The 24,706-nt window shown below is 46.8% G+C and overlaps 1 protein-coding gene across 1 annotated transcript; it reads right to left on the reverse strand.

The window, feature by feature from the left end:
* Positions 1 to 3,479: 3,479 nt before the first annotated feature.
* On the reverse strand, positions 3,480 to 4,541 carry CUNH21orf62 (chromosome unknown C21orf62 homolog). Its single transcript, XM_040980898.1, has one exon. It carries the CDS (start codon positions 4,386 to 4,388, stop codon positions 3,735 to 3,737), a length of 654 nt encoding a protein of 217 aa, XP_040836832.1. The 5' UTR covers positions 4,389 to 4,541; the 3' UTR covers positions 3,480 to 3,734.
* Between the last annotated feature and the right edge of the window lie 20,165 nt (positions 4,542 to 24,706).

A 24,706-nucleotide genomic window follows, 5' to 3' on the forward strand; every position in this document is an offset into this window, starting at 1 on the left:
CATTCTGATCAGGTAACAGTGAAATCTCCCTTGGCACAAGTGTGGACTGGGACTGGACGCACCAGGCTGGACCAGACCCCAGCACTGTCTGGTGCTCCTGGAGGACCAGGATAGAAGTGGGACGGATTATGCTAGGTCGCAACCCCTACTGAACCATGTGTGAGCCGTATGTGGGAATGGACTGGACGAGCCATGGCTGGGCTGAAATATCCAACAACAAGAACCAGCTTGGGTCGAAGGCTGGTCAGGAACTGAGTAGGGCTGGCTCATGGACCCACTGGCATGCACAAAATCCGGCACTGGGAGAGGTTCTGATGGAGGAGCCTGGGCAACTCCTCTGGCAGGACACAGACCCCACGGGTAAGCACAAGAAGCATGAATGGAAACAGCCCAGAGCAGGCTTGACTGTTGAGCTGGGTAGATGGATCCAAGCTTCAATGCCATTTGCCATGTACAAGAACCAGGGGGGATGTGGGTCAGATTGGACTGGTTTGCCACACATACTGGCAAACCAGGGTAGGGGGTGGGCCTGGTGGGGGTTATCGTGGGCCGCTCTCATCAGAATGCAGCTCCCACTGGTTTAGGTGAAGACCGAGTATGTGCTGTGCAGAACCAGGCTGGACTGCAACACCCATGGGTTCCAGTAGAAGCCAGGGCTGAAAACAGAACCAACCCAGCAATTGCAACTACCAGCTGACCGGGTGATGGACTGTGCTGGGCCCTGTGCTTGCTGGCGCATACGAGTATCTGGCCTGGGAACACCTCAGACGAAGTTTCTTTGGTGATCTCCCCAATTGAAATGCCAGACTCAGAACCCTAACCATGAAGGGACAGAAGATGGAACAAATTAATCAACCACCTCAGCTATAGGTTGGCAACAAAATACCGGGCAAATAGAGATGCTATGATGGACAATGTCAATTAATGGATTTTTCAACAACCTCATCGTGTTTGGAGAGGTAAGATTGGCAGCAATTTCAAAACTGGTGACCTATTGAAACCACTTCCACGGGCATCTCGGAGCATGCCCCACATGCGGGACTTGGGGTGGGTGGGAAACCGGGTGGGGCTTCTCCCTCAATATCCCCCTCTACCTCAGATATATGAAGGAAACAATATGGAAATAATAGTCTTACCCACTTTCCTATAGCCCTTGACCCTTTTTGCCCAAATTAACTATGTAAAGATTGACAAGATAAAAACAATTATTATTAAAAAAAAAAAAACAAAATAAAGCACTTAAATAGGAGGGGAACTTCAAAAAATTGGTGCAACATGGAATTACATGACAAATTTATTTTTGGTGCAAAAGAATGTAAAGTCTGGACCCACTATGATGGCCAAATCCCCACCTTGCAAACCCTGGGAGCTCATATGGGTGCCAGTTTGTGTCCTGGATGCTCCACTTCCCATCAAGCTTCCTGCTCGTGGCCTGGCAAAGCAGTAGAGGATTTCCCAAAGCCTTTGGACTCTGCACCTGTGTGGGAGACCCAGAAGAAGCTCCTGGCTTCGGACCAGCTCAGCTCTGGCCATTGTGCTCATTTGGGCAGTGAAGCAGCAAATGAAAATCTTTCTCTTTCTCTCCTTTCTGTAAATTGAATCTGCCTTTTTGATAAAATTAAGCTTAAAAAGAGAGAGAGAGATAAGCTGAGGGGCTGGCCCCATGGCAAAGTGAGTTAAGTCTCTGCCTGTGGTGCCACATCCCATGTGGGTGCCACTTCGGGTTCCAGCTACTCCCCTTACAATCCAGCCCCATTCTTTTGGCCCTGCCGAGCAGCAGAGGATGGCCCGGGTTCTTGGGCTCCTGCACGCAACCAGCAGAAGCTCCTGGCTCTTGGTTTCTGCCAGCCTAGTCTTAGCCATGTGGGCATTTAGGAAGTGAACAAGTGGATGGAGGACTCTTGTGCTCTCTCTCTCTTATTATCCATCTTTCTGCCTAGAAAATAAATTAAAATGTATAAAAGATATATAGACTTTGAATCTTGAAGTTCGTGCATTTTTTTCATAATAAACATTTTCTCTGAACTTTGTAAGCATGGATTTCAAGACTTTTTGTGCCAAAATAAGCACTTCTTCAATTCTATGAACTGTAATTTCCATATACTACCAATTTTCCTCGTATCATTAAAACCTCAGAATCTTACATATTTTTAGCCAGTTGATCCATATGACTCAGAAAGAGGTAAGCTAAAATATTCCACCATGAACTGAAACAATGTGCTGGTAGTATGGAGCATCCAATTGAAGGTTGTGCTTGCAAAATAAAGTAGAAAACAGTTGCTTATTGGAATTTCAGTCCGGTTCAATCATGGCTAGGGCTTTGCTGAGTGAATACAACACACACACACACACACACCTGCTCTTCTTGCCAGCTTTCAGTTGAAACACTCAGGGGAATCCCATATCATTTCAATGTTACCTTTGAAGGTCAAGGTCAGAAATGAGGTCATCATCTTTTTCAATTAAATTTTGTACTTCGGTCTTCATTTGGCCTAGTTTTAAACACTGACATTTATGGGCTCATGCTAATTAGCCTGAGTGGCCAAATCCCCCATCAATCAAGCAACTGTGGAAATGTCAGGCTATTTCAGTTACCCTATACTAAGGTTAAAATAGGGAGAAATGCGGTGAGTGAGATCTGTGATGAATGTGGTCGACCCACCAGTCTGTAACTTCCTTGTAAAGGTGATTCCTAGCATTGCAGTGTCATGGATGTCACAGTGCTTCCACTTCAGGGCATCCTAAGGTAGGTCACAATTGCCACGGATTCTGTGTGTTCTGTGCATCTAGGAGGAAAGGATTCCTATGTACAATGATGACAAGCCAGTTTGAGTCTGAAAAAATATTTTGCTTTGATTCCTTTAATCGACATACATAAAACCATTTCCATTTTTAACATCCAAATGAGCTCTAAGAGTCGACCTGTTAAAAGATGGGTTAGGAACATGGGCATTGTTGACTACAGGAATGGTGCTAAAGATGAACGTGAGGTTCCAAGGCTAGTCCCCAGGGTAACTAAACACAGTTCCAAATATAACAGAAAAAAAAATGTGAAGCAGGACAGAAGTTCCCCTTTTCCTGAGTTCTCTCTCTTTTGACCATTGTAGTTTCCCATGGTCCCTGGCAAGCTGAAAATATTAAATGGAGAATTCTGGAAATAGTTCATAAATTTGACATTTCACTCTTTCTGAGTAGCCTGATGAGAGCCTGTGCCATCCCATTCCTTCCTGCCTGGGATGTCAACTCTCCCTCTGTCCAGCATGTACACCCTGTGTCCACTGCCCATTCATTAGCCACTCAGTAGCCGTCTCAGTGATCAGTCCAATAGAACTGTAAAGTGCTTCTTCAGTAAAAGTACAATATATTTTGAGAGACAGAAGAGAGAACGAGAGAGATTGACAGTCACCTAAGCTTTATTGCAGTAAAGGCAAGGTGCAAGTTGCTCTGTTTTACTGCTAGTTTCGGCGGCTAACCTCATACAGTGCCTGATTTATGCATTATATCACAGATGTGTACGGGCAGCATCCACAGGTGGGGTACTACCTGCCATTTCTGGCGTCTCCTGGGGGTCTTGGTCTGTATCCATTTTAGATAAGTGGTGATGGCTGTATCTTCTGGCACTAGTATTGGAGGAGCAAGGAAGGCACCCACCTCTTGGCCTTAGCCCCCAATTTTTTTTGTTTAAATTGTGCATCACATGACAGAGTTCTCAATGGCCAGACACAATCGTGACGTCAGTAAATGACTGTGACCACACAGCTTTGATTGCTGGCCATGGGGAAGGGTTTAAAGTAAGAGAAGCCAGGGAAGCTGTGGACTATGCTGGTCACATTCTCTATACTGTAAGACTTCAAGGATGAGTTCCTGTTGAAGAGAGCCACATCCAAGAAGGAGACAGATGTGCATGGCTGCCCTTTTTTATGTGATTGCAGGAGCTTGTCCTCGGAACCAGTGTCCCCACTGCTGTGGATGAACAGGCTCTGCTCAGGCTTGGCCTCATTGCTGACACGGAGCCTCCTCAGTCCGCAGATGGCCAGGTAGGCAGAGGGGAGAGCGTTGGTGCTGCATAGGGTGAGCTTCAGGTCGTGGACCAGTGTGAAGTTCAACAGGCGGCCCAGGGCTGACATGTCTGTGAACCAGATGGTGAGACGGCCGTCATAGCTGGCACTTCTCTCCACTGCAGGTGGCAGGATCGTGTTGCAGTTGCACATCAGGTTGGCCAAACTGTAGTCACAGTCCCGGACGTCTGCAGGGCAGCTGCAGTTCCGAAGGGTGTTTTCCAGAGTGAAAATCAGTGTGCTGTACCTCTGCCCCTTGATGGCACGCTCTAGAACAAAGACACCTAGAGTGCCAACCAGAAGGAGACAGTGCCTAGAAGAGGGCACCATTCTTGCTCAGGGGCCGGGGTACCCCTGGTGTCTGTGATACCTCTTCAACAGCCAATTCCTTAGAACTCACCTGAAGGGAGATGCAGTCTTTGATGAGAAAGACACAGTGTACCTCTCTCACACAGTTCTAATAAAGAAAGGCAATGCTTCCTTCTCGGGCTCCAGTGTCATTCCAGTGGGTGGGGATTTGGTGGTATCTGAGTTGGTGCTCCTCCACACACCCAATCACTGGCCTTTAATTTCTGTGAGTCTCTGGAGAATGCACATGTTCTCCTCTTACTCCACATCTAACTTCCAGAAGTTCAGGAGGCAGAGTTCCCCAGTGCCACCTGTTAGACAGCATAGCACAAACACCAATGAAGCCTTTTGTTAATGATGAACTTGAATTTCTGACCAGACAACAGCATCACCTCCCACCATTGCATGCATCTGTCCATAGCTCCATTCATCTTTTTCCTGCCTCCAGTATACACACCATTTCAGACTCCATTGTATTCATGTTAACAAACAATGGAAATTGAAAATATTGAATGGAGAATTCTGGGAATAGTTCATAAATCTGAGATTTCACATTGTTCTGAGTAGCCTGATGAGAATTCCTGCCATTGCATTCCCTTCTGCCTGGGATGTGAACTCTGTTTGTCTATTAGTCACTCAATAGCCCTCTCAGTTCATTCAAATCAGTGCTCATTCTTACCCTGATTTTTCTACTCCTACCCCACAATACAATTTTACAAATTGATTTAGTCACACACTTTATTGTAGGGTCCCACAAAAAGCATTATATAAGCACTGGAAAGTGATCAAATTAAGGTAGCAAATCATCATATTCTAAAGAGAAATACCAAGGTCGGGCTGGGGGCAGAAAATACCCTCCAATGCCAAGCCTATCCTCATTTATGGGGTGCTTGGAATGAGGTGAGCATTATGGCATAGGACACCCGAGTCCAGTTTTGGGAAAGTAGTCCATTTTCTCTGGATATACTTGTTAATCAAAGAGAAACCAAAAATACAATTTAGTTCATCTGTATTTATTGAGCATTATGGGGCTGGATAAGAAGATGAAACCTTTGATTAGGAGGGCTCAGAGTCATCAATAGGGCCACCCGGGGAGGGCTGGGAATGATAGGGAAGGGTCATTCTGAGAGATGAATGGGTGTTCATGGAAGAGGGAGAACAACAGGAATTAAATAGTTGGAATTAAAATAGTTGGGAGGCAAAGTGAAGCCACAGCATGATCCAAAACAAAGCAACAAATCCAAGGGTGGCAAAGCTGAAAGTGTCCAGGATCAGGTACACAGGAAGGCAGTGCAAGCCTGTCAGCAAGGGCTGGAGTTAGGAAGACAAAGGTGAGTAAATTGGAGCAGAAGATAAGATGTTGGTTCACAGAAACCACAACTGTATCCATCGATCCATCGATCCATTGATCCATCCACCCATCCATCCATCCACCCATCCATCCATCCATCCATCCATCCATCCATCCATCCATCCATCCATCCATCCATCACCCATCCATCCATCCATCCACCCACCCATCCATTCATTCATCGATCCATCCATCCACTTATCCATCTGTCCACCCACCCATCCATTTATCCAATCATCTACCTACCCACCCACCCACTCACCCACCCTTTCATGCATTTGATTCTGATTCCAGTTATCTGTGACACTAAGAGCCCAAAGCTGGGCCAGGCTTGCATAAGAGGCCCAAACATTGTGGCAGCAGGGAGCAGAGGGGAGACAAGGGAGAGTTGAGAGTCAGGTAGGGCCCAGCACGGGCTCTGTGCCAGAGCCACAGTCTAGGCTGGGCTGGAGAAACAAAGATAAGACAGATCTGGATCTTACCCTCTGAAGCAAACAAGGCTGAACTGGGAAGAGTTACTCTGAACACATAGTTAAGAGAGAAGCAGAGACACGGTAAATTCCACTGGGGAACTGAATAAGGCAGTTTATAGTGTTCTGTGCTTACTTTGAAGTTGGCACAGGCTTTTCTGAACAAGGATTTATTTATTAGTATGAACACTTTGCAATGAAGAAAAGAGCTTTGAGAAATGCAGGAGACGCAGTGTTCTCCCAAAAGAAGAGGCGCAATAGTTCTAAGGAGTCTTAGGATTTGGTGGCAACTACCCACTTGGAAAGTACAGGAAATAATTTGTTCACTGCGGGATAATTTTAGATGATCAGCAGACCCAGATTCCATCTGAGGTTTCTAGGACTTCACGTCCCTGTAGCCCTATCATGAAAAACTGAATCTTGCCATTACTGTGGACTTATTCTGACTCCAGCCTTATGAGATGGGCAGGGGGCTGGCTTTGTGACCCAGCATTTCTAGCCTGCAATGCCAGCCTACCATAAGGATGGCAGGTCATGTCCCAGCTGCTCCACTTCTGATCCAGTTCCTTGCTAATGCATCTGAGAAAGCAAAGGAAGGTGCCCAAATGCTGCAGCCATGTGGGAGACCCAGAAGGAGTTCCTGGCTGGGGCCTAGTCCAATCACAGTTGTGACCATTTAGAGAATGGACTAAGTGACGGAAGGGCTCTCTCTGTGTGTCTTAAAAAAAAAAAAAAAGAAAAAAGAAAAAAGAAAACTTTACCAAGAAGGAGGAGGGGGAGGAGAGAGGGGCACACATATGGCAGCTCAGAACTTGGGAGAAAGCATCTGCCTCATTCTCCCCATGCCGAGAGTGGCCAGAGCCCAGCAGAGCAGGAGAAGGAGAGGGAGAAGGATGTGGATGTGCTGGGACACATTGAACTAGAAGTCCCCAAAGGGCTTTGGTTGAGAGATGTCCCAGCAGTCCAAGCCCTGGCTGGACTTTCGTGTGGTCCTTGCCTCTTAGACAACATGAAATCCCAAGGCCAGAACACAAGGGACAGGCACAAGAAGCCTTCCCAAGGGTGTATTGAGTAGGGTACATACCCCTCATGGTACAGTAGGACAATTGGGCATTTTTCTCCCTTTAGCCTTGAATTTCTTTTAGTTTGGAGGATGATAAGTGAGCACACTTGAACAAAACACACACCCTGAGTACAGGCATATGCCTCCCTGCTGTTGTGCAGAATTCCGTGAATGAAAGCTCGGACCCTGGGGGTAGTGATGCTAAGAGCTTGTTGGGACCTAGAGCAAAGCAATGAGGTCATTGAATATGCTAACCTTGGAAGGAACTAATGCAATGCAGCTCTTGTGGGACTCTGGTTTGTTCTCATGAAAAGGTGGCTGTAAAATGGACCTGACCCCTCCCTCCCTGTGCTTGTTCCCTGTCTTGCTGTGGGATTCTCTTGCACGTGTTCCTGATACCATCTGCCCTGAGGCTCTTTCCAGAGCCAGTGTCCTGCTTTTCTGGCCTTTAGCTTCCGAAACTACCAACATTATAAACCTCTTTTTTTTTTTTTTTATAAGAGTACCCAGCCTCATGTCTTTTGTTGAAGTGAATGAGGGATGCAGCTGATTTCATATTACTCCACTTGCTGGAAGACCCCCTCATTTTCATCACTTCCTTGCAGTCATCAGGAGTTTTTCCAAAAACATACTTTGTGGATTACATCTCTGGGAAATGTCCTTGCCCAGTTGTCCTAACCCTGGCTTCAAAGAGTATCCCCCTGGGTTCTCAGACCCCAGCCTCTATCTCCCTGCCCCTAGTGTTGTTGTTACTGTTTTTAAAAAATTATTTGAAAGCCAAAGTTACAGAGAGAAAAAGAGATGAAGGAAGGGAGGGATAGATAGATAGATAGATAGATAGATAGATAGATATCTTTGATCTGCTGTTTCACTCTCCAAATGGCCTCAGTAACTAAGGCTGGTCTGATCCATAGGCTAATCTGAAGCCAGGAGCCAGGAGCTTCTTTGAGACCTCCCATATGGGTGCAGGAACCCCAAGCATGTGGGTTATCCTCCATTGCTTTCCCAGGTACATTAGCAGGGAGCTGAATCGGAAAGTGGAGCAACCGGCACTTGAACCTGCACCCATGTGGGATGCAGGTGTGGCAGACAGGGTCACACTTGCCACACCACAGTGCCGGCCCCATGTTGCTCAGCTTTAAGTCTGAGACTGACTGCTGCTTGCTGGAGCAACTCGGTTTCTGGCTCTCTGATTTTCCAAGCTTCTTCCCTGGAGTCTTTCCTTGTAATTGCCTTTCCATGCATAAGATAAACATCAGTTCTGCTTTCAAATTCAATCCATTACTGAACTGAAGTTTTGAATCACTTTGGACTTTTAACTGCTCAAAGGAATTGGAAAAGATCACTAGGCTTTTCTACCATCATATTTCTGTCTCTTGTGTTGGGATATTGCAAATCTGTTTGGAGCAAACAGGGCAGATTTGTCCTCCCACCGACTCCGTACCTCCTTCCTGGTAATATCTTCTTATACACACAACTGATTTGGTATAAAATATTCCTTTTGGAGCCCAGTATAAACATCATCTAAATTATGGGTATAATCCTAGACTGAGAGGGAATCTGGGCAGAATTTGTTCTGAAGCTAGTCTGATCTCTGTGTCTGTTGAATTCAGAAGTTCCGGCCCTCATGCATCTAGTTGCCAGTATCAGCTGTCATTGAGATTTCTTTAGCTGCTACAAAAATGACATTTCAACTGAGTTGGAACGGATTACTAGTTTTTTAAATCATATTTGGTCATTTAAAGATGCAATGATCATTTAGAGTTTTCCACATCACACCTTGAAAAATGCACTGCATGGGAACCATCTGAGGTGCTTATAAAATTTGTTCATTTATCTATATGTTTTCATTTGAAAGGGAGAGAGAGAGAGACAGGGTATCTTCTGTCCACTAATTAGCAACTCCAGTGCCCACAATCCCAGAGCTGGAGACAGTCAAAAAGCTAAATGCCAGCAACCCTTGCAGGTCCCCCAGGTGTGAGTAGCATCCCAAGTGCTTGAGACATCATCTATACTTCCTGGGCTTTGCACCAGCAGGACCTAGGCTGGAAGCGGAGGCTGCCCCTGAGTGCCACGCTCTCCAACGTGCGGTACAGGCATCCCAAGTGATGGTTTACTCTTCTGCGCTAGACAGTCCCTTGCCCTAACAAGTTTTTCTCATGTTTGCATAAAGACCTTTATGGTGTCCTATGATCTAAGAATTTCAGACACTTCCTGAATCTATCAATACCATGTCCCTCCTTTTCTTCCTTCTGGACCTCAATCCCAAGCTTCCTGCAGTGATTTGGGACTGTGTGAGTTTCTGTGTTGGGCAGGGGCCCTTGAAAGTAACAGAGCAGTAGACAAAATCTTGAATTGGTTGATGGGATGGCATTAGACTGTGGTGTGGGAAGGAACAGATCTTGGCTACTGTAAGCCACTGGAATCTTGAGGCTGGTCACAGCAGAAGTTTGCCTACCCCGACTAATATGGCAGGTGCTAATGTTGTCTTACAATTTATGATTTTGATGTCTTCTCTTTTCCAAAGAAGCAACCAACAGTTATAGAATGTTTGAAGTTGGGAAATGGCCTAAATTGTTGCAAAAATCAAAGAGAAAGAAGATGTCCTCATGCTCACAAAGGATGCAACATTTGCCCAGGAAGGACTTAGAATGTACTCTGGGACCAAATAATGGGGCAACTACGAGGGAGTTCAAAAATGCACAGAAAAGAAGGGAAATTGAATGATAATTTTATGGAGGACAAAATAGTTCAAAATCCAAGCATAGTTTTTTTTTTTTCTTTACAGAATACATTTTCTGTGAGATTGTGGAAGGCAACAATGGTAAAGACAACGTGTATGGTTGCTTGTGAAGTGCTGGATGGGAGAAATGCAAAGAGCTCCCCAAAGGGGGCGCTGTAGGGTGCAGTGCAGAAGCAGGTGGCTGACTTAGGATGGCAGAAAGCTTACATCTTATAGCAAGTGCAGGGTGTGTGCAGGTGGCTTGGGGTGCCTGAAACTGCGGACTTTGCTGACCAAACTGAGAACCTACACTTTACATTCGTAGTGAATTGGTCCCCATTCTCCCCTGATTTTCACCCCAGCCATGAAATCATTGTTAAATCCCTCCTGAACAGAATTTTTTTTTCTTTGGGATACATATATATTTCCATATAAAGCCATATATATATATATAATCTACATTATAAGTAATATATCATCGATAGGATTTTTTTTTAACTCAAGATGAGAGGCTGGTATTATGGCACAGCTGCCCTAGTTACTACCTGCAACACTGACATCCCATATTCGAGCAACGGTTCAAGTCCCAGCTACTCTGCTTCAGATTCAGCTTGCTGCTGATGCACCTGGGAAAGCCATGAAAGCTGGCCTGAGCACTTGGACCACCGTCACCCACATGGGAGACCCAAATGCAGTTCCAGGCCAGTGGCTTTGGCTTGGCCCATTTCTAGTGTTTACAGCCATTTGGGAAGTCAGCCAGCAAATGAAAGATCTCCTTCTCTCTTCGTCTTTCCATCTCTTGCTCTCTAGGCCACTTTGCCTTTCAAACAAACAAAAAACAAACTCTTTTTAAAGAATTTTTTTTTAAGATAAAAAAGGAATAAAGGGAAAAGTGGGGACTGGCATTTGGCATAGTGGTTAAGCCATCTGCATCCCCTAGGAGTGTGTCTGAGAGTTGCCCCCAGGTTCTGATTTCAGCTTTTTCCTACTGCTGACAAGCTAGAAGTTTGTAGCAATGGCTCAACAAATGACTGGGTTTCTACCATTCATGTGGGAAACCTGGATTGAGTTCCGGCTCTCGTTTTCAGCAGCTCAGCCATTGCAGGTGTTTGGGAATTGAACCAATGAATCGGAGTGCTTCTCTCTCTCCTCTCTTAAAAACTAAAATAAATAAAACGAAACTTTGAATATTTTCAGCTCTACTCTTCTGGCTTGCCATGAGCATCCACTTTTTAAAACAATTTATTTATTTTTATTGGAAAGTCATATATACAGGCAGGAGGAGAGACAGAGAGGAAGATCTTCTGCCCGTTGAGTCACTCCCCAAGTGGCTGCAATGGCCAGGGCTGAGTCAACCCAAAGCCAGGAGTCAGGAGCTTCTTCCAAGTCTCTTATACAGGTACAGGGTCCCAAGGCTTTGGGCTGTCCTCAACTGCTTTCCAGGCCACAACAGGGAGCTGAATGGGAAGTGGGGTCGCCAGGATTGAACCGGTGCCCATATGGGATCCCGGGCATGTGCAAGGCAAGGACTTTAGGCACTAGGCTATTGTGCTGGACCCCTGAGCACCCATTTTGGTGTCAGTTTCCCTTTGGGGTGGAGATCTCATTAATTAGGCAAAACCAAGTTAGTAAAGCTTTATAACAGGGGTGAGCAACTCAAACATTTGTTTAAGGAAGATGATTGAATCTGTCAGGTTTTGTATTTTCTTCACTCCATTTGCTGCCTCCTAACTCAGACTCTCTGGGTGTATCCGACTCAGTAGGTGGGATCTTTGGGGCGTGGTAGAGAGATTCCCCAAAGACAGGGAAGAGGATGAGGCCCATCCCATCCTGTGTGCTTGCAGTAGAGACACCTGCTAGAGTCCCTTGAACAGATTCACTGGTGTGGATCCCTTCTGGGCAACACAGGGAACCATTTGCTATCTTTATCTTGGGTTCCCAACATGACTGGCTGGGAGCTCACACCTGGAGGCAAGCAGCCTGCTCCCCGTAGCTATGAGACATGTAGTTTCTTCTCTCAGAGGCAGTATTTTTGGAAGACATTCATTCAGGAGTGGCAGGAAGCCCAGCTGCTGGTGAGGACCCGGTCATGGTCACAGACAAGCTGTGGAGAAAGGAGAGTTGCTGCCACCCAACCCACTCTCCTCCCTGTGCCCTCTTCCTCGTTGCTTGGTCATCCCCTTGTTGGTTCTCTCTGGTTGCCCAAGAGGAAGCCTGTGTCACAGAGTGTTATCAGTGATTCACACCCTCATTTCCAAGGCATTTCAACCAGCCCATTCCTGCCCAGGGGGCTCCTCTAAGGGAGCAGCAAAGGCTAGACAGGAAACATGGTGGAGGGCGGAAAGGCAAGCAAGCCCAGTTTTTAGGCTGGTTTCCATGCGGCTGGCTGCACGGCGAACCTTCTGCGCTAGTTCCCCGGGAACCACTGACTACTATGTGCGCCTATCCAGGTGCAACAGGAAGGCACAGTGCTTTGGAAAAAGTCTCCTGGGAAAAAAGAATGTCCAGCATTTTTCTGTTCTGTGGCTGTGTTCCAGAAATGCACCACGGGGAGGTGAGTGAGTGAGAGGCACTGTGTATTTTAACAAGGAATGACGTCAAAGCTTATCTAGTTCAAAGTGAAGTTGGGTCTCTCTCCACCCCTATGCTTTCATCCTGTGATAAGTGCTGGCTTTTCTTTCTTCCTCACATTCCACAGCAGCACATCACCCAAGCCTGGTACGTGCCACCGGGCTTTCGCAGGCCGGTGAGGTCATTGCGCTGTGCAGCCTGTGAGGACAGAGCTGCCTTTTGGATGGGGAACCACATGGATCACTGAGAGGGACAGAAGCCCAGGTTACTGTGATCCCCACGTGACCCATACCTCATTTAATTTACACACTGGGATCTAAGCAGTGGGATGGCATCTGATGAGTTTGCTATCTAAAACAGAGGAGGTAAAAATTTAAGTCTTTGTAAGTTGGAATTTAGGCAAAATTAGCAACAGGCATGCAGTTGGGTTCTTAAGAGGACAAAATCTAAAAACAACAAATTGTGGCTGTTTGTGTTCCATTCACTATGTGGTTGGGCCAGTCAGGATTTGAGTTTCATTTTTCTCAAAGTAGCACGGGATGTTAATTCAACCATGTAAGGCTGTAATCCCAATAAAGCAAGATGCATGCGGTAACATATGCAAGTCTGTACATACTCATTGTATCACTCATAAGTGAATTACACATGACGGTGTTAGAGAACTGTGCATGAGCTAGGAGCTTTGTAACTTCCGCATTATAGTACTATAATATGATATGATAGCATTCTCTGTCAGGGCATCCCAAAGAAATCTGCAGTAACTGTCTCGAGTAATGCATTACTTATAGCAAAACTTTGACTAGGGAATAGTTAGTTCAGTGTAAAACATAGTGGCCTCTTGTATGATTGTCCTTGTCTTGAGTCAAACCAGGTAAGCGAAGGTACTCCTCTCCACTGTGGGGAATGGGAGGTCCTGAAATGATAACAGGTCGAGTATCACCTGTTAAGGTACTTGGGACAGGACATGTTTCATATTTGGGGTGTCTTTGGATTCAGAATATTTACATGGGGACGATAACGTGTCTTGGGGATGGGACACAAACTAAGCACAAAATTCATCACTGCTTCAAATGCATCCTGTGCACATCGTCTGATGACAGTTTTATGCACTATTTTTAGAGTGTGCCTGAACGACCTGAACTGTCATAAGAGCCAGGTGTGGAATATCTCACTTCAACAAGTTTCAGACTTTGTATGTATATCTCTTTATTAGGGATGCTTAACCTGTGGTGAACTAGCCTGGGAAACAGAAAATAAGTGTCTGATTTCTATTTCTTCTAATAAAAATGTATGTGAGGGTTTAGAGGAACAGCTCATTCTTTCTGTCCTCCCACTCCAATGGGCATCATAATCTGATTGAAAGATACCCAGAAGTCTGTGACCATGTGAACATCTATGGCAAGAGGCACATGCAGATGTGACCTAGTGAGGGATGCAGAGACAAGGAGACAAGGAGATCCTGGGCTCTTGGAATAGGTACAATAGAATCACAAAGGTCCTTGTAAGCGACACACAAGAGGGGATAGAGAAGCAAAGGGCATTTGAAGGAGATTAGAAAGAAATGGCTATCAGCCACCTCTAGGAGCTGCAAGAGGCAAGGAACACTCTTCAGTAGGAGCAAGCCCAGCAGATGCGTTGACTTGTATATGTGTACACACACACACACACACACACACACACACACACACACACACACACACACACACACACAATGTTAGCTAGCCATGAAAAGGAGACCATGACATTTGCAGCAAAACAGGTAAAACTGGAGTCACTATGTTAAATGAATGGCAGACATAGTGTAACATGACACGTGTCCTCTCTCATATGTGGAATTTAAAAAAATATGAGCTTAGTAATTCCTAGAAGATTGTTGGCAGAGTAGGGGAAAAGAGGGCAGAGGGACAGAGAGAGGGTGAATGAGGGGGTACCAAAACACAACGAGATTGAAGTCAAGGATTCGGGCACTCCTTAGCACAGTGAGATGACTGTAGATCATGGTTATGGGTTATATTCTGTGTAAAGAACTGTCAGCCTCCACACACAAAGGAAAGCCAAGGAAATGGAAGTGCTGATTGACTTGGTCAGCTTGTGCTATATGTACATGCTGAAATATTACATAGGATCCATCAAGAATTCAAATCCTTAAAATATCATATTTTTGAACCAATCAACTCAACTCATCTCTGTCCAGGGCCATGCAGTAGATGCTGGCTGTAGCTCATTCCTCTCACTAGTCCAAATCCCAAGCCACGTGAAGCAATCAGCAACCACAGCATAGCGAGATCTCCCTCGCTAGTCCTGCAACACCAAGCTAATGCTCTCATGGAGAAGTGTTCCTGGTGCATCTCAGAAGGTTTTTATGAGCCGGAAGGGGGTTGTTCCTTCAGATAAGGAAGGAAGAGAGAATAAAGACAACATGTGAGGACCTGGGGTAGCAATGAGAGGAAGGATGGGAACTGGGGCAACTATGTCATCCCCACTTACACCTTGAATGGCATCCTGTGAATCTGCAGGCAGAGGCCACAGGAAGTGCCTGCAAGAGCTCTGGCATATGAGGTACAAGTGACCTTGTTCAGGTGACCAAGTGTGAGTGTGGCACTGAGTGGTGGGTGGAGACACTCTCCTCACTTCTGCCCTGAGCACCACACGGAGCTGGCACCATGAGGACCGAGGGACAGGCAGCACTATTTGGGTCCTGCCGGAAATCAGTCGGGAACACCCCTGGATGTTACTCTCTGATCATCAAGGGCCATTGGCGACAGTCAGGGCAGTCAAAATCCCATGCGCAACATGGACAGAAACGCATGAAAGGACCACAGCGAACATCAACAAGAACCTCCTGGCTAAGAAATCATTGGAGGAGATTCTATAGGGTAGGGAGATAGGGATAAAGAGGAAATAAGAACCTGTATCAGGTACATGGGAGCACGGGCCAGCCAAATAAAAGCTGTTCATGTGAATTTAACCTTCCCTAAGCTCGTCAGCTGCTGAAGCCAAAACCTCTCACTGCTTGCAGCTCATATTGATGGAATCACAGAGTTGGACTGAAGTCTCAGGGCTTCTAGACCAAGATGAGTGAGAAGCAACTGAACGGCAGATCTATTGAAGGCAGTGAGCTCAGTTGGATACTGATGTGCTGATTAGCTGCTGAGTGCCTGGCTGTTGGCATGCTGGTGATGTGCCAGAGCCCTGGTTCTGCGGCTGCTTGTGGCTTTCCCAGTCCTTAGCCAGCACCTTATGCACATAGGTGCTCCACTGCTCATATTCTAAGTCAGGTAGCAAAATAGCTTATTGGCCCTTAACTCCCTCTGTTCCCTTTTAGATCCTAGGATGGTGGCAAGGGCACATGGTATTATCATGTTATCAAATCAACCAGCAAAATTCGCCCTACTGCAGCACCATTTTCATAGCATGGCTCAGCTGTGTTGGGCAAACCACAGTGGTTTTGTGTGTGGATAAGACAGTGCAAGATCTTACCTAGCCTTCCTGTGCCTTGGCTGGGTATGTGAAAACCATTGAATGACATCTGGTAAAACAAACAAACAAAACCCAAGCGGTATCTGACTTCCTGTGACTTTATCAAAAAACTGACTCTAAGTTCATAGTTGGCTTGATTCTGCTGGGGGTCACTTTTTCCTGGAAAGGGGATTATAAACACCACATCTGGACTCCTGGTCACTGTCCTTGTGTCTCATGTCATATCCCTCCCAGGTCCTAAGGGAGACAGCAGAGTTTATACACAGTTAGCACCTGCTTGCCATAGGAAATGGATTCTAGGACCACTCCCCTGGATGCCAAAATCTGTGGGTGCTCAAGTCTTGCGGGTTAAATTGTGTGGTATTCGCATGTGAGCTATGCATAACCTCTTCTATATTTGAAATCACCTCTACATTGCTTACAATGCCAAAGACAAGATGTACAATGTGTAAATAATTGTAGCATTTACAGAGTGATGACAAAGAAGCAAAGCTTGCCCATATTCAGATGTTTTCTACCTGGGGTCTGCATGAACACCACAGAGGAAGGGCTACCTGCACAACTGTGGGCACCAACAAGCCATTGCCCCACCTGCTCCTAGTTCAAGGACCCTAACAGCCTTCATTGTAAAATTTGCTCACAACTGACACTGAGAAGTCCAGCCTTGCAGAGCCAACCCAGGGAGAGTCTTACTCAGATTACAAGGTCACTGTAGCCTGAGTGAGAGGTTGCCAAGGAAAATGAGTCAGAGGTTAATTCCTGTGCTGGGAGCTGAGAAAGCAGAAACGGCTGGCAGCCACTTTTAATACTTTAATTACCTGCTTCCAGAACAATAAAAAGGGGATTCAGATCTTCCCCTCCCAGGGCTACTTCATTCCGTTCTCATAAAGTGCCTCGAACGCTTCGCTTTCCCTTTCATCTGTGTTTCAAGTGAAAGTTCAATCGTTCTTTCCTGAGGAAAGAACTACATTTTCCATTGGCGGTTTCAGTTACAGATGGTGGAACCAAAGGCCACCGGGTCTGTGTTGCTCTCTTAAAACGTTTTTGAGAGATTACCCATGACTCGTGGGAAAGGCACCTAAGAGTGATGTGGCATCCTGAATGGAAACCTCCAACAGAAGAAAGGCATCTGGCAAAATCCATGAAAATCCAAACACAACGTGGATTCTAGTTTGTAATAGCAGTTGGATCAATAGCAACTCATTCATCCTGGCACATGGACCAAATTCAGATGTTAACTTTATTTGGAACTTTCTGTACTATCTTCACAACGGTTCTTAAAAAAATTTTTTTAAAGATTGTCGGTCGGTCTCATGGAAGACCCCTTGAAGGTTTTGTGGTGACAGTGAATGGCAGAGCTCCAGGTAAGAATCTGGACATCATCATTTGGGTTTCATTGAGCATCTGTGACATGGAGCCTGGACAAGGCTCCAGGTAGATTATTCAGATCTCTTGGCCACGAGGCTCCCGTGCCGGATCCTGCCTTCTTCCTCTCCAGGGACAAATTGTAGTTCCAGGATGCCACATCCCCTTGGTTTTCTTGCTACCTCGATGGTCCTCCCTGCTCAGCCTCCTAGGTCGGCAGCAAGTCTTCTTTTCCTAGCTCAGGGCCTGGCTCTCATCAGCATGGACATCCATACCCTTAGTAATTGCCCTTGATTTAAAGACCATCAACTGTTTCCCTGGACTAAGTGCTAACCACTTCCTTGACCTTCACTCTCCTAGGTCACAGGTTGCTTGTCAGCTCTTCCTGAATGTCTAAGAGATATGGTTAAGCTGACATGCACCTGGGTCTCCCACATGTCTCCCATGTGTTGTGACCAGTAGTCCTCCGTGGGACAGTGTTGGAAGGTAGGACCCAGTGGGCAGTGTGTGGGACACGGAGCACAGGTCTCAAGGACCAATCACTGCCTTCTAATTAGTGAGCTCTCGTGCTTGTGGGATTGGATTAGTCACCCAGGGGGCAGGTTGTTGGAAGGAAAAGGAGACCCTGGTGTCTGCCCCTTACTGCTCCAACTTGTCTGTGCTTTCTGCCTTAAGCTAAAGCAGCAGAAAGCCCTCACCAACTTCCAGAACGGTGGGCCACAATAAACCTCTTTTCATTACAGATTGTCCAGTCTTGGTCATTTGGCATAGTAACAGTCAACAGCCTGGGGTATATGTCAAATATATAGCTCCTGAGACCGAAGGGAGTTCAAACTCCCAGCTGGAAGAGAGACGTATGACATCAATATTTGTACTGTCCCTCAGGCCAGTGTTTCTACGATCAAGGAACTTATGTAAGAAATAGTCATTGATGACAGTGCACTTCAGAACAAAATTGTGACACACTACGTCAAAAACTGACAAATCAAGAATGATGTCATATGCATTTGTAATTTATTGCTAATATTTAAAGAGTATCTGACGCATGGTACTTATCCGAGGAACTGCCCATGTTTCACCTTACCTAACTCTTGCCATAAAGACACTAGCAACTCTTGCTAAAGACACTATGGTCCCATTTTTGTATCATTAAATGGAGATAACCAATCAGTAAAGATCAGTCTTTGAACCCAAATACACTTACGCGGGGTATAGGAGAGTTACAGGGCTGTTTCCCCCCTCAGGGTCGTGTGCAGGCTCACATGACGCTCTGTGCCTCCTACCCTGAAAGTAGAAACTGCATGTGGAGGCAGCACGGTGATGTAACAGGTTAGTCCTCAGCCTGTTTCCCATGGCGCAGGTATCCCATGTGGATCCCGATGCTCCACTTCTGATCCAGGTCTCTGCTTATTACCTGAGAAAGCAACGGAGGATGGCTCAGATCCTTGGACCTCTGCACCCAGTGACAGACCCACAAAGAAGTTCCAGGTTGCTGGCTTTGGATCAGCTCAGCTCTGGCCATTATAGCTGTATGGGGAGAGAACCAGCAGATAGAGTTTCTCTCCATGTCTCTCCTTTTCTCTGCAAATTTGCCTTTTAGGTAAAAATTTAAACTTTTAAAAAAAGAATTGTTTATTGTTATTGGACGGGCAGATATACAGAGAGGAGGAGAGACAGAGAGGAAAATCTTCTACACGCTGATTCACTCCCTAAGCGGCAGCAATGGGTGGAGCTGAGTCAATCCGAAGCCAGGAACCAGGAGCTTCTTACGGGTCCCCCACGTGGGTGCAGGGTCCCAAGGCTTTGGGCCATCCTCCATGGCTTTCCCAGGCCATGAGCAGGGAGTTGGATGGGAAGTGGGGCCACCGGGATGAGAACTGGCGCCCATATGGGATCCCAGTATGTTCAAAGCAAGGACTTTAGCCACTAGACTATTGAGTCTGGCCCAATACAAATTTTGTAAAGGAAAGTTCATGTTTCCAAAGAAAGCAAGTGTGTTCCATTATACATAAATGTTCCAGAAACACTTTTTAAGAACTGTTATGATCAGCTTGAAAGACGAGTTGAAGTTCAACAGGATATGGGAAAATCTGAGCCTGATGCCGGGTACTGCTACTGTGGGCCTGGAGAGCAAAGACATCTCAGCGAACAGAATGCTGGGGGTCCCAACTACTGTGTGTCGCTATTTGCGCTTCTACCTGACATGAGTCCTTGTTGGGGTGAATTCACCAGTGACTGCAAACCCTTCCAGACTTTTCCCTGAAGGACTTCTCATACTTAGCTGGCTTCGATCCCAGGGCTCATCTCGGTAGCTCTGCCTGCTGCCCCTCTGGCCACGTCCATGGGCAGGGTGGTTTTTCTGGGCCACTCCCAGGGAGGCTTGACCCGCAGTGCTCCACAGACGGAGGCCCAAGTCCACGGGCACTGGAACGTAAAGCTAATCCTGGGCGAGCGCTTTGCCAAGTTCATGGAGTTAAAAGAGAAGTTTATTTTCATGCAAATTATTTTTTGAAATTCGTGGGTTTTTTTTTCCCTGTAATCCTCATTGTTCATGAACATTCTGAAGACCACTCATGCATCAACTCTAGACAACGAAAAACATGAGTGTGGAAAAGAATGTTGGGAATCCAAACACTTGTAACTATTTTCTTGAGTCCTTTTTAAAAAAAATGTCCAATTTCTGTAATTTAAAAAAATTAAAATCTTTTTTTCCTTTCAAGCACATTACATTATAGATTTTAGATAAAAGCAGAAATTTCTCAAGGGTTTCTGTTTTCCTTGAAATATTTTTCAAGCAATGGAGAACTTTCTGTGGCATTTAAAAATGAGATTTAAAAGAATATATATTGCACACAATAATTGTGAACCATGTCTTTTTCTCACATTTTGTTGAAAATCATCCTGAAAGATGCTTATTAACCAACGAAAAACCCGTGGCAGTGGATAGGCACTAAAATATGTGCCTTACCTTAACTTTATTCTCCATTTATTTACCCTGTCTCCACTTTGCATAAAAGGGCTGATTTTTTCAACAGGTGAATGCCAGCCCTCCTCTGAGCTGTCTCCTTGTCTTGGAATGTTTTCCATAAAGCTCCATGGACTTCAGCACAAAAATACTAAATATACAATTAGAAGTTACAGATAGAGGAGAATAGCCCAGTACAAGGCGATGCTTCGAGAGTTCCCACAGGAAGGAAAAGACAGAAGCACCCCTGTTGCGGGCCATTATTATTTAGCGTTGAAGACCAGCCTGTTCCCGTGGAGACAGTCGGGTACACTGGCCTTGGATTTCACGGAAAGACCACTTCATGCTTTGCCCAGTGCCCTGAAAAGGTTCCCTTTTAAAAGCTGCGTCTCAGCCAAGAGCAAGGCATAGGCCCGGAAGCTTGAAAAATAACTTGTTTCACAATGGAAACTGCCCCTACAATGTAGAGCGTGTTCAGGCAACTTCAGTGCCCCAAGAAGGAGGTGACCTTGAGAGTGACCTTGTAACCCCTCTCCAAGTTCTCCTGCCAGGCAGGAATTCTGCAGTAGGTTTTTTTTTTTTTTAAAGTGATGAAATTCACTTACCTGTCAGTATTGCCCCCAGAGGCTCTCCTGCCAGCTCAGCCGGTCCTTCCTACTTAGCCTGGCCATGGAGCCTCTGCCCTGGCTTGCCAGCTGATTGGATCTGCAAGCTGGACTGGAATGCGTGGTCTTGCTCGCTGTGTTCTTCCGGCTTACCGAGGGCCAATGACCTGGTCATTGCCATGGCAACCAGGAAGCTGCAGGGCCGCCTCCCAGCTTCATGAACCACCCAGCAGGGCATAACCTGCCAGGGTGATTTGCAGGCTGCTGTCTGGGGACTGTAGAGGGGGAGGCTGGAGGAGAAACCCAGGATGCTGTTGCCGAAGGACTACAGTAACGACAGACACCTGTGACGGCCGTTCCACCTGTGCAGGAAATCAAAGGAAACCAGCGAGGGTCAGGGAGCCGCCCTGACCACTCCATTTTCACGATTCGTGTCACTCTTTCCGGCCTGATGTGTCCTGTCAATGTTGTGTTCACAAGTATCTGTTGATGATGGATCCAGAGAGGAAGTGAACTTATGCCCACTCCAAGTATATTGTATTATCGTCTGTCCCTTTTACTAAGTATTCATTTCCACTTTATTTTTTCAGAACTTCCCTTGGCTTTAATGGAGACCTTGGGGCAGGCCCAAGTCACCGCAGGGACACCCGGTCCTTCTGGACATCCAGAGGTTTCTAACCCCATTGCCTCGAGGAGCTGCCACTCATATTCCCCTGGCAGAACAGCTGGGCACAGAAAGCTCTGGCTTTGGAGAGTTCCCTGGGGGGGGTTGCAGCCTCCACTGTCTGGAGAGATGGGCTTCCTCGTGGCCCTGCCCTGGGTCATTCATCCCCCTACATGATGGCGGGGCATTCCACGTGAGAGCTGTTTTGAGTCCTGGCTGTTCCACTTCCCATCCAGCTCCCTGCCAATGTTCCTGGGAAAGCAGTGGAACATGGTGCGGGGGTTTCTGCCTCTCCCACTGCGTGTGACCTGGATGGAATTCCAGGCTCCTGTCTTTGGCCCGGGCCAGCTCTGGCCACTGTGGCCACTTGCAGCGTCAACCAGCAAATGGAAGAGTTTTCTTTCTCTCTCCCTCTCTCTTTCTGTGTGTGCTCCTCTCCATAGCACTGCCTTTCAGATAAATAAGTAAATCTTAATACACACGTGTACATAAAAACTGGACATGAGAAGGTAGCCGATCATAAGGTTGTCACTCTCTGTGCCTGTGACCCTGATGGCCTGCATGGTTTCCCACTGGGCTGAAGGCAGTGTGACAAAGCAGGGTCCTCCCCGGAAATTTGCAAATCACGCAGACAGTTGCCAATGAACTATGGCGGGATCTCTGTGTATGCGGGGTTCAACTTTTACTACTGATTTTCCATCTCTCTGTCATGTTCAAGTCTTTCTTCCACACACCCTTTGTACTACTGAGGTCAAGTAATTGGAGGAGATTCAGTGAAAGTGAGGCCTGGGGAGGCCAGCAGAGCCACGCCTTGGAGCGCCCGCTTGTTTTGTTCAGCTGCGGCTCAGTAGGTGGTGGACAGGTGTTGGCTCACGATGGGGCTCAATTTCCATTTCGTTCTGGACTAATTTTCTTTCTTTAATCTCCAAAGCCACACAGACTTCTTATCGCATACTCAAATTATATTTAGCCTATTAAGTAAAAAGGAAAATGGACGCCTCTTCACCATATCTGGCAGAACTACTGGCTGTTGTGATGTGGCTATTGAAGCTAGTCTTGCTCTGATTTCAAGCTTTCAACAGCTCCTTCAACAGCTAACTAGCTTGCTGGTTTCCTAAATGTCCCCGCCGAAGTCACTCCTACCTTCTTGACCTCCTCTAAGCCATTCCCAGTTCTTTCCATTTCTGTTCTTCCATCCTGGGCCACTCCAGCAGCCCTGTCAGGTCCTCGCTCTCCTTCCCAACCTTGTCTTGGGCAAGTTCAACATCCATAGTCGTAAGTGGCTTCAGGGCACAGGCGTGCATGCTCTCACCTCGTGACCTAGGTATAGATGCTGCTCTCACGTCGTCCCTGGCCTCATCCCCGGCCTCAGTTTTCTCATGGAAACCTGTGTGATGTTCCTCATGGGCACACCAGTGCCTCTGGGCTTACCTCACCTGTTCTCTTTAGAGTCCGTGGCAGGCTGCTTCCCCATCAGCCTCACCCCCATTCGTATGACACCCACCCATCCCCTCTGACCCGGGCTCTAGGTCGGTATCCCCTGGCTGATTCCTGGGAGCCCCTTGCTCATTCCTTACTCTTAAGGCAAGTACTCTACTTGGCATAGAAAATAGGCAAACAACCAAGCATTGTTACTGCTCAGGTTCAAATGAATCCCAATAGCCACCCCCACACCCTCACTCACTACTTCTTGCCTTGTGACTCACACAATTCTCTTGCATCAAGTACCCACCCCTGCCTTGATATCCCTGTTTCTGTAAGAAGATCTTGCATCCGGGAGGAGCCGGGAGTGTGCCATGTTTTTTTTTCTCTCCACACGCTTGGCCTTCAATTAGCACCCTTTGCAATCAGGTACTCCATACACATCTCTCAGATCCTTTCTGCTACATCTGTCTGTTTCGAGGCACCACGTCGGTGACCACTGCTGCTAATTGCACATGGAAGTAACTTGCAAGCGCCCCTTGCCTCCTGTTCTGTTTCTCTGTCATCACTGTGACCTGGGACATTGCTGCGACCTGTTGGCATCCTCTTACGAGCAGCCTGGGAGTGGTGGGGACTTCCTGTCTCCAGGACACTCAAGTTGGTGCATCCATGCCTTCTCCTTCCTCAGCCTAGACCATTGCTTCCTGCAAGCCCTGTCTTCCTGCAGTGATGTCAGACCTGGGCTATGAGAGTTGAGTGTGAGTTTCCCTCGTGGAGCAGACAGGCAGAGCATCCTAGGCGAAGGGAAGAGAAGGAGTGAAGGCAAAGAGGTGCAGAGTGCGAGACATGCTCAGTGATTCCATCTCCGGAACACTGCGAAACTTTCTAGTTAAAAAGTGACCGATGTCACAGCCATGCGGAGAAGCCCGACATTTCTTTCAAAGATTAAACAGAGTTATGGCTATGACCTGGCAATTTCACCATGAGGTATGCAACCAAGAGAAATGAAGACACCTGTTCGCACAAAAAAATTGTAGATAGATTTTTCATAGTGTAAGAATTCTTGGGAGTCCAGGTTAGTCTGCTCAGAGGTGCAGGTGTCTGGATCTGCCAGCCACGTGGCTGGGAGAACCCGCACCAGACCAGGCTTCCTGCTGGCGATCCTAGCTCCTCGTCCACCGCTACCAAGTGGTGGCTGAATCCTGTGGGCTTGTGGGTGTCCAGAGTGACAATGGAGCTAGGTTTTGCCTGCTGGCTGCCCGGCGGTGAGCTCTGGGGTCTTGGGGGTCTGGAATTATTGCTTAGGGACATCCATGGATAAGTCCACAGTACGTGCAGGTGAGGAATGAATCCTGAGGGAGACTCAATGACAGGGCCACTGTACTTGCAGGTAAGCGAGGGGACTGAGACTTGGTGGTTTGGAGGGGAGACACTGGAAGATCTGTGTGGGTCAGACTCATGCACCAGCCCACATGGGACTCTGGAGTTGGGCTTGTTAGCATGGAACATTGATGCCTCAGTGGCTTAGATAGAGCAGTGGACAGCATAGCCAGGTGCACATGGAGGATGTGGCAGTACGTTGGAGTCTGCAGAGGACACTGGTACCACTACAGAGGATGGAG

This window comes from Ochotona curzoniae, unplaced genomic scaffold (genome assembly GCF_017591425.1).
Source record: "Ochotona curzoniae isolate NIBS_2020 unplaced genomic scaffold, NIBS_Ocur_1.0 contig_3498, whole genome shotgun sequence".
In the NCBI taxonomy this organism is placed as follows: Eukaryota; Metazoa; Chordata; class Mammalia; order Lagomorpha; family Ochotonidae; genus Ochotona; species Ochotona curzoniae.

Excerpts from the sequence above, each read along its gene's own strand:
- CUNH21orf62 (XM_040980898.1), bottom strand. The coding sequence starts at position 4,388 with ATGGTGCCCTCTTCTAGGCACTGTCTCCTTCTGGTTGGCACTCTAGGT.